General features: G+C 32.7%; 1 protein-coding gene across 1 annotated transcript in view; it reads left to right on the forward strand.

The window, feature by feature from the left end:
- Window positions 1-10,205, forward strand: part of ADGRL4 (adhesion G protein-coupled receptor L4) — a 125,131-nt gene extending 114,926 nt beyond the window's left edge. The window contains exons 14-16 of the mRNA XM_004455871.5: window positions 6,904-6,995; window positions 8,294-8,462; window positions 8,796-10,205. Coding sequence (XP_004455928.1) covers window positions 6,904-6,995; window positions 8,294-8,462; window positions 8,796-8,858 — 324 coding nt within the window. The 3' untranslated portion in view covers window positions 8,859-10,205. The remainder of the gene's footprint in view (window positions 1-6,903; window positions 6,996-8,293; window positions 8,463-8,795) is intronic.
- Window positions 10,206-10,705: the final 500 nt, after the last annotated feature.

Genomic DNA, 10,705 nt, shown 5'->3' on the forward strand with positions numbered 1-10,705 from the left:
TCACCAAATATCTAGAACATGAATAAGACACACAAGTTAATGATAACTCAGTATTTTAAGCTGGATATAAATTTCACTTTTCAGTTTAAATAAAGTACAAAAACATAGTAATTACAGGATATTTTATTTCATTGTGTGATATGTTCATATACATACATATACATAAACTACATGGTTTTTACCCAGTGTAAGTTTTCCATTGCCCCTGAAATAAATTATCATAAGTTTAGCAACTTAAAGCACAAATTTATTATCTTCAGTTCTGTAGGTCAAAAATCTGGTTATAGCAAGGCACAGTTGGTTCCTCTGCTTAGAGTCTCACGAGGCTAAAATCAAGACTGAGGTTGGCTGTTTTGGAGGCTCTGGAGGAGAATTTGCTTCTAGGCTCATTCAGCTTGCGGCAGAATTCAGTTCCATGAATGCTTTAATTTTTAATAAATCAGTGTTCTATCAAAAATTATTTTGAGGAAACTATATTGAAAAAAAAATAGTTTTATAACCTATACTTTCTTCCCTACTAAACCTAAAAGGAAAGCAGAAGCTTCCTTTGATTTCAGTTCCATGAGTCTGTGGGACTGAAGTCCCCATTTCCTTGCTGGTTGTTCACCAGGGATCCATTCTCAGCTTTTGGAGGCCACCCACATTCCTTTGCCCATGATCTCCTTCATCCTTAAAGTCAGCACCAGCAGGTCAATGCCCCTCGGCTTCAACTCTGTCAGACCTACACATGGTCCCAACTCTCCTGCCTTCTCTTTTGCCACACTTTCTGCTGTACCTTTTCTGTGTTCCTCTTGCACTTTTAAGGGCTCATGTCATTAAATTGGTTCAACCTGGATAATTCAGGATAATCTCCCTATTTTAATGGCCATAACCTTATTTCTAGCTGTAAAGTACTATTTTCCATATCCACAGGCTCCAGGCATTAGGGAATGGACATTTGGGGGGGTGGGGGGAATTATTTTGCCTACTACTCACCTAAATTTTTCTAATACATTGTTTGTTTAACATTGTAACAAAGACATTTAAAGTGGTGACTCCAGTTGGGAAATAATAAAAAAGAAAAAATTAGAAGATAAAAATCTCACTACTTCAACTTCTATCTAGCTCAGTGACAATTTTGTACAATTAATATACATTTTCATTTTGAAGCTAAAATTGATATATTGATAACCACTTAGCCATATCTGCAGTGGTCTAAATATTGGGAATGAATCAGTATTTTATATGGCCACTCAATAGGCCAGTGAAAACCTGCCCTTTGTCCATGGCAAAAACAGGTTTGTCCTAGACCAGTTAATTTAAAGGTAATGAAACTATTGGAAAGGACATAGCAGTTGTGATCATGACACATTCTTAAATGAACCAGATTTCATTTGATATATATGAAAAATTTAAGCATAGGTTTAGAAGTGCTGTAAGAAAATTTTCTCATTTGTTTTTGGTGAGAGCTGACATCAGAATATAGATGGCCTCATCAATTATTGAGAAAAAGACGAAGAAAGGAGAAATGACTGATTTGGATGCTTCATTTTGAAGTCTGAATTTGAAGTCCTTGAGTTGAATGTACATGTAATTCTAAATATATCAGAATAATCTCCTGCTCTCTCACCAGTTCATCTCTCTTTTTTTTTTAATTAGGCACTTGAAATTTTTAATGTACTATAACAAACTATAGAGTACGTCTGCTAAACTTTGAATAACTGCATGCATCAATGAAGTTAAGGAACAGCACCTTGTATAGATAATTGTCACTGAAAATAACACGAGGACAATGACTTTATTGTAAAATACTACTTTCTCTCAAGGGTTAAGTTTTCATGGCTCTGAATGAGTTTTTTCTTCACAGATGTTTTTATTCTCTTCTGTATGCCAAAATGCAGCAATGAATTTCAGAGTTCTTATGTTTGCCATCTAATGCCCTTGCTCTGTGTAGTATGAGAAAAGAATAATGGACTCCTCTGGTTGACAATCTAAAACTGTTAAAAGAAAATTAATGAGAAAATGAAAGGGAATGACATTGTTCATTTACAAGTCATTAATTAGTTTCCCTGCATTCTGCAGCACTAAATTCAGAGACAAACAAGGGAACCACAGAAGATAGATAATACAAGCACACATTAGGTAAACCTTAACAAGTAAAAGTGTATAGCATTTTAAAGCACCATTTTCTTAAAGTTAAGATCCAAGATTTTTCTTGTATCTTAAACAATTACTCATCAATTATCTTTTTTTTTTGAGATGTTGACTTTTCCCTACACACTGCAATTCTTTTTTTTTCTTTTCTTCATTTTTTTTTAGTTTTAGATTTATTTTTTATTTATTTCTTTCCCTTCCCCCCCCCCACCCCCAGTTGTCTGCTCTCTGTGTCCATTCGCTGTGTGTTCTTCTGTGACCGCTCCTATGCTTATCAGCGGCACCGGGAAACTTTCTTTTTACTGCATCATCTTGTTGTGTCAGCTCTCCCTGTGTGTGTGGCGCCATTCCTGGGCAGGTTGCGCTTTCTTTCGCGCTGGGCGGCTCTCCTTACGGGGCGCACTCCTTGTGCGTGGGGCTCCCCTATGCGGGGGACTCCCTTGCGTGGCAGGGCACTCCTTGCGCGCCTTAGCACTGAACATGGGCCAGCTCCACACGGGTCAAGGAGGCCTGGGGTTTCAACTGCAGACCTCCCATGCGGTAGGCAGACGCCCTATCCATTGGACCAAGTCCGCTTCCCTCGGCATTATCCTAATACAGCCATTGACGTAAACATAGCATTATATTAATAGCAACTTTTCAGCTGTTCAACCGGAAATCCAGAAATTTCTCTATCTATCCTTGAAGGCTTTACCTCTGGATTAATTAAAAAACATTTCTTAATATTTTAAGTGCTCTTTAAGTCCATATTATCTTATTTGAGTTATCTTGTTTTTATCTCATCTCTGACTCTTCATGCTTATTTCATAAAACACTTCTTCCCAAAAGATATTTTCCAGACCATATAAAATGTATCAAGTTTCAAATTAATTTCCAGTCTAAGTATATAAGCCATGTACCCTTAGATGCCCATAGGTGATACTAATGCTTTATTTATGACTTTTGACTCTCCTTGTTAGAAAAAGAATTTAAAGCAGTTATACATTTATGGATTAAGAGAGAACATAGGCAAAGGAACAATATAGATTTTTCTGGTTACACAAAATTGCTGAATTTTATAATATGACATTGGATTTGGCTTTGAGAATTCTAGTGACTAAGGCATGGGAAAGCATATGATGGGCTACAGAGTTTGCATAGTCCAAAACAGTAAATTTTTCATAGAATTGAACCCAGTTTTGATTTTATTATTTGGTTTTCAATTCTTCAATGAAAGTCCACTGAGAGACAATATGATGATAAGACATTTAAACTGAGATGATGAGGTAATGAGCCATGGGAATCTTGGAGAGGATAGCAAGCACAGCCATATGGCAATTGGTGTGCTGAAGGAACAGCTAAGAATCCAATGGGAGTGGAGTAAAATGACCACAGGATAGAGAAGAAGAAGTTCAGGGAAGAGGCAGTGTGTGGACCAAATTAATTCAGCCTCAGAAACCATCGTGAGATATTTGGCTTTAACTCTGAGTAGTATGAGAGGCCATTGGAGGGTTCTGAACAGAGAAATGGTCGGACACGTTAAGGAGATTAGTCCGGAATCTGTGAAGAGAATAGATTGTAAAAAAAGTAAGAATGGAAGCAGATCAATTAGGATGCCATAGTAATCTGGGGACACATGATGATGGTACCTTATCCAGAATAGTAGCTATGAAAATGGTAAGTAATGGTCAAATTCAGGATATATTCTGAAGGTAGAAAGAGGTGAAAGTGTTTGCTGATGGATAAGCCTGAAAAGCTGGAAGGATATGATAATTTTTTTTTCTTTGTGATGGGGAAGATTGCAGCAAACATAGGAAATTTGGGGGAAGAGTGGCAGTTTGGTTTTTGACATTTCTGCCTCAAGATGTCTTTCAGACTTCCAAGTGGAGAAATGAAATATATGATATTTAAGACATGGGGACTGACCATCTAGGAATTGAGTGTATACGTGCATTCAAGGACTAAGATCTGGAGTAATCACTTATTTGTGTGTGTAACGTGTTGTCCTCCTTTGACTCTTCTGGTCATTCAGGAGTGGCTTAGACATCATATTTTGTTCTTTTACCCTACTATGCTAACAGTTACCATGGCACTTACCAAGTTAGGCTGTTCTTGCCAGTTCACTGGCCATCTTCTCCATTATACAGTACCGTCCTTGAGGACAAGGCCTATTATCCATAAGTGAATTCCCAATGATACATTGAACAAAAACCCTTTGCTCTTAAGACGAAATCTAAGTATGTCCCTGTCTACCTCACCCACTTCATCTCATGCTACTCTTCCCTTTATTTACTACACTCAGCTACATTTTACCAGTTCCTTAAGGGAAAACCAGATTTTCAGCTCCCTCAGGACTCAGGGATTTTTGTCAATGCTGTTTTTCTTCATGGGATGCCTTTCACCTCTCATTCTTTGATCTGATAAAGGAGCAGGTCCTGATTTAAATGTTAAATCCTAAGAGAAGTATTTCTTGAAGGTTGATTCTAATATACCTTTATTTTATCTCTCCTAACTGTATAAATTGTCAAAATAGTATTGATCACAGTTTATGGATTTATATGTTTTTGTACAATTATTTATGTAGTATATGTTTTCTTAAAAAACTCTATGAGAACAAAAGATTATGTCCTTTTTCTTTTTTAATAAATATCCAGCTATCACCACAGTACCAGAGAGTTAGTAGACTCTTTATAAAATATTTAGAATAAATAAAAATTTTAAAGTTCCATATATGTTATAACCAATGACTATCAATAATATGTTTTGATTATTTTATTGTATAAAACCATAACACATTTTGGTAAAATGTTTTCATCTGTTTTCTGTTTCATTTGGAAAAATATGAGCTTATGGAATAAGGATTAGTCTCCTACTTGTCCAGCACCTCCAGGCTTTTATAAGTATGTAAATATTTTCCATTTGTACAGAAAATGTCATTTTCAGATCTGGGTTACCTCTAGGGAATGTTCCATATCCCTTCTTCTCTATTTTAGCATATTATGTAGAGGAGCATATCCAAAATATATATGCAGTACAAGCACTACATAGTGACTCTTTTCCAAACCTCCCTTTTATTGAAAACAAAAGTTTAAGAAATTTTATTTAATAGATATTATGAATTACTCATTTACATGGAAAAATTATGGTTCTTGAGAAGTGATTTTTTTATCTTTTTATTTTATAACTCTTCCTTTATTGAGATAAGTGAAATATAAACATCTTATACAAATTCTTTCAAGATTTTTAAACCAAGAATGGTTTGGCAAATATTATTTTATACTAACCAAATTTAATTCTTCTTATTTTTTAAAATTATGTATGTATATATTTATGAAATTAAGTACAATATTTTTAAATTTATGCAACAAAGTTATCACTTTAAAACTAGAAAATATGGTGTGGTTCTTTTATAATTATTAGAGTATGTATAAAATTAAGTATTATTAAATTGTCATTTTTGAGCATACAAGTAAGGTGAAACTGTCAAGTAGACTAATTTAAATATATTTTATCACCACTCTGTAATTACTAAATACCTTTCTTTGTATGGAAGTTTCACTATAATTAGAATTAATTAATCATATAATTAGAAGTAAAGGACATTTAGAAGCAGAAAAAGGGACTAAACCCCTTATTCCTCTAAGATTTACTCTCAGGGAGCTCTCAAAGAAGTGACAATGAGAAATTATCTGACCCACTATTTTATACTGCTTTTGTAATAGTTTTTAGTAAATTTCATTTTCAGAAGCTGTGTAAAATTCCTTAGAATACAGAAAAAATAATTTCCGTAATTATAAACTTCTAATTGCTAGTAAGAATTAACTAAAAATTATAATTCTATGGTTTTTTATCATCACTACATGACAGCTTTTGAAAAATATGTTTGGATTAATAAAACACATTCAGTAAAAGATTAATCTATCAATTATTTCTGATATTTCAATTTTTAATTATTAGCAATCTGATATTCGAATAGATATGTTTAAAATATGCCCCTGACACTATAAATACAACTTGAAAACTTCCAAATACATAAAAAGGAAAAGAAGATAAAATTTTCACAATGCAATCACTCCAAAAGGAATGAAAATTCTGTATAATCTAGCCATATTAGGAAATATAAGGCATAGAGTGGTATTTATTAATAAAGTTTATATGCCTCCAACAAATATTTACATCATTGATTAATATTTTAAGGATTTCTGAGAGTAAATATAGGAAAAGGAAATCTCAACTTTAATATTAGGAAATATATCTACAAAAACCCTATGAAAGAAAGTATATTAAAGTTTTTTCTAGCAATAGAAATTGAGGCTTTTTTGCTGAGTTTTCTAATTCTCTTTCAGTTTCTCTTTTCCAGTTAAAATTTTGAAGTGTTGACAGAATTATCACTGCAACTTCTCAGAGAAACAGTATACACATTAATGAATAACAATTTGCTTTCTCAATTGTTTCTAAAAGCTTTTCAAACAAAAATTTATCTTAATATATGTTAATAATACTACTGGCAGGAGATGATTCTCAGCAATCTCTGTGTGTGATCATAACATCTGAAGAGATTTCTTGAATTGGTCATTTAGTGTAATGGGGAAAATTTAATAGCTATTCTCAGTGATATTGTGAAAATTGATCACAAATTTATTTGCCTGTCTACCAAGGATTTTTATTTTGTAACATATATAAAAATGGAATGATTTTCTGGATCCTATAGTATTTGAAATCTTTACCATATATATGTATCTCATTTACTATGAAAATGATCTCTTCTTTGGAATTAATATATTTTTCCAGGTTAATCTCTTGGCTTTTGGAGTTATTATATACAAAGTTTTTCGTCACACTGCAGGGTTGAAACCAGAAGTTAGTTGCTATGAGAACATAAGGTAAACTTCTATTTTAATCAACTTTCTTTAGTAATTAAAAGTTTTGTATCTTAAACTACAGTTTTCAAGTACTTTTTTTTCAAACTACTCCTTCACACTTTATTCTACAATATATTAAATATCTTAATAAAAATCAGTACTTACTGCAAAATTGTATATAATCTGTTTAATAAGACTATAATTACCATAGATGAAATGGTAAATAAAACAATATTTTCAAACATGCTTCATTCTAGAAAAGGGAGAAGGATAGCAAAGGTAGACCTTAGTGATTTTATTTTTTTGCAAAAAGAATCTCAGTTGCCTTCTTTCTTCGTGATTCCAAATTCATATGCTGTCATGATTTTTCCTTCAACCCCTTTCTTTAAGTAGCTGATTTATTGAGACCTCAAAAATGGTTTGTTCAGGAAAAACTTAAGTGTACTATGGATAACATTGAAAACAACTGACTGTTTTGTTGCATGGAAACATTCTTGCACAAGATTTATAGTTAAGATTCAGCAAATGTTTGCCAATTAATTTATTTTACTCCTTGTCATTCATAGTTGCGTGTAATGCACTGGTTTTAATAAAGTTGAAAATGATTTATTGTCTGAGGCATCAGCTAAAACATCTCCTGCAGTAAAGAATGATTGGACTAAGAATCAATGAGAAAATAATCATTAGTGTTTAATTTTCAAGGCAGTGTCCTCAGTGAGCAGGATTTCATATTGTTTTCCAAAAGTAACAGGCAATCAGTTGATAATATGTAAGAGTAAGTATATGTTTTATTTTTAATTTTTAAGAAATCAGTCTTCTATCACAAATTATTTTGAGGGGATTATACTGCAAAAACAAAAAAATTAGTTTTATAACCCATGCTTTCTACCCTACTAAACCTGGAAGGAAAACAGAAGTTTCCTTTGATTTCTTTCACATGGTATATTTCTCAAGATTTCCTAGGGAAAATGCTTCCTAACAGATACATGTTTTACCTTTGGGAATTACTGCAGCATTAGATTTAAAATCAAAGCATATATACTGCAGTACAGCAGATCAAAATATTTTAAGATTGAGGAAGTTTCTTTAAAGTACCATATTTTAATAGTGGTGCCTTAATTTTGTGAAGCGTTGCAGTACCCTGCCCTAAAGGCTGTAACTGCAGGATAATCCGTTGTAAGTTTCAAAATCAGTATTGGTCTTTATAAAAGATTCCTTGGTTGTACCAAAAATTCATTTTGCACATCCTTTTAGGAATTTGGGAGGATTGGGTGAGTATCCATGGCTTTCTCAAATGAAGCATTTCCAATATGTTATAGGTCTTGTGCAAGGGGAGCCCTTGCCCTTCTGTTCCTGCTTGGCACCACCTGGATCTTTGGAGTTCTCCATGTTGTGCATGCATCGGTGGTGACAGCCTACCTCTTCACAGTCAGTAATGCCTTCCAGGGGATGTTCATTTTCTTATTCCTGTGTGTTTTATCTAGAAAGGTAATGAATTTTTATTGTTGTCGACCCTTTGGCAAACGTTTGGTAACAGTTATCAAAGTGATAGAAAACTGTTATTCTCCTAGATTTAGGATTTTTGCCTTTATTGCTTACATGCAGTGGAAACAACCAGAACACCTGGGGTTCATAGAGAAATGTGCTTTTAAAATTTTGATATTAGGTATATAAATATAGTTGAAATAACTGCACATACCTCCATAGATAATCAGAATAGGAATAATACTCTAGAAGACCAAATATAACGACTTAACATGAGCTGATATGATTTTGTGATTATGCTTAACATTTTTTCTTTATTTTTTTTCCTTTTTGTAGATCCAGGAAGAATATTATAGATTGTTCAAAAATGTCCCTTGTTGTTTCGGATGTTTAAGGTAAACATAGAAAATGATGAATAATTTTGGCTCCACGAAAAGAGAAAAGTCAAACTACAGATAACCAATGTATAAAAATGCCTCAATCAAAATATCAAATTATTCATTACTAGATAATCAAATATTTTAAGTCAGTTTTTCTGTTTACAGTGTAGATATTGTAATAATGAGAAGTAAAATTATATACCATATACCTAGTGTGCTTTCCTACATAACATAGTTAGGCTGAAATAGTTTTGCAGATATTTGGAAAGTAATTGGTTTCTCAGGAGTGATATCACTATGCCCAAGGAAAGATTTTCTTTCTAACACAAGAAATATATGAATGTCCTGAAGGAAATCACTAGCTTGATATTTTTGTGACTCATGTTGCCTTTGAAACTAGTCTCCTACCACCTTGGTAATGATCTCTGTTACAGAAAGTAAAACATCAGAGACTGAAGGGGCAGAATATAAAACAGCAAAAAAAAAAAAAGAGTGACAGTTAAAACAATGAGATGTATTTTTAATAATAAAATTGTAGTTTTTTTAAACTAGATAAAATAATGTGGAGATAAAATAAAGAATTGAATGCATACATCTTACTATTTTGTGACTTGTTCTGAAGTTAAATTTCCATTAAAGCAATGTAGACTTCTATTTGCTATACTCATTTTCTTTTCTAATGTTCTAAAGAATTTAAAACCTCCACAAATGGGAAAAAAAAACACTTCTGTTTCATGTTAACATTAGAATGAGGTTTGTGCAGTTTCTCTACTTATTGTATAGAATGTGACTTCAATTTAATCAGTGAAACATAAATGTGTCAAAATATAATATTATTCATATTTCCAAATGTAAAAATATGTATATGATGATGAAATATTCTATTCTACAACCTCCCATTGCAGTGAAAATTATCCTATATCATTAGACTAATATATTTGAATTGTTTATTTTTTAATTTTACAGATATTGTAGTTCAAATTGCAATATTCCCTTTTTACTATTTTTAAATGGGCATTGTAAATAGGAAAGCATGCATAAAGTGAATTTCTATTTTTTATGTTCATAAAAGTACACATTTAAAATGTTATTTATGACAAAAAATCACTGAGAACTAAAGTTTTCACAATGGATCAATTTTGTACTATCTATTAAAGCATAACTGCTAAAATGTATGAATTCTATCTTAATATCTTGTCATTAAAATGTATAAGAAGTGGTTTGATTTCAAAAATATGTAATTGTTCCATACCTACCCGTACAAGTGTGCAAACACACTAAATGTAGTGATGCTAGATTGTTTCTAGATGTTAAAATGAAGTCTGTGCAAATCTTGCTCTAACAAATAAAATGTTACCCAAATGAAGCAATCCTGCAATTGCTTTGCTGATTTGTTTTCTCAAGGAAGATGAACTACCTGTCACTATATCTCATGTATTTTTAGAGCATCCATGATAAAAACTTTCCATTATGCCTTCTAACCTCTTAAATGGTAAGCCTGTGACCTATTATAATCATTGTTCTTATGGGGCAACGTTATAGGCATGTGATTGTGAAAAATTAATCTGTTCAATCAGTGCATAAGAAGCAATGCGTGGTAAGCAAAATATGCCCACCGCCACCAGCACCACCAAAGATGTTCATGTTCTAATTCCTGGAAACTGCGGATATGTTAGATTACATGGCAAAGAGAATTAAGATGGCAGATGGAATTAAGGTTGCTAATTAACTGATATTAAGATGTGGAGAGTAGCCTGGGAAATCCAGATGAGTCCAATGTAATAGGAAAGGTCCTTGTAAGTCAGGGGTTCTTTGCAAGGGTTCTGTGAGCTTGAATTGAAATTCAATAAAAACATTATTCTTCTG

This window comes from Dasypus novemcinctus, chromosome 9, assembly GCF_030445035.2.
Source record: "Dasypus novemcinctus isolate mDasNov1 chromosome 9, mDasNov1.1.hap2, whole genome shotgun sequence".
In the NCBI taxonomy this organism is placed as follows: Eukaryota; Metazoa; Chordata; class Mammalia; order Cingulata; family Dasypodidae; genus Dasypus; species Dasypus novemcinctus.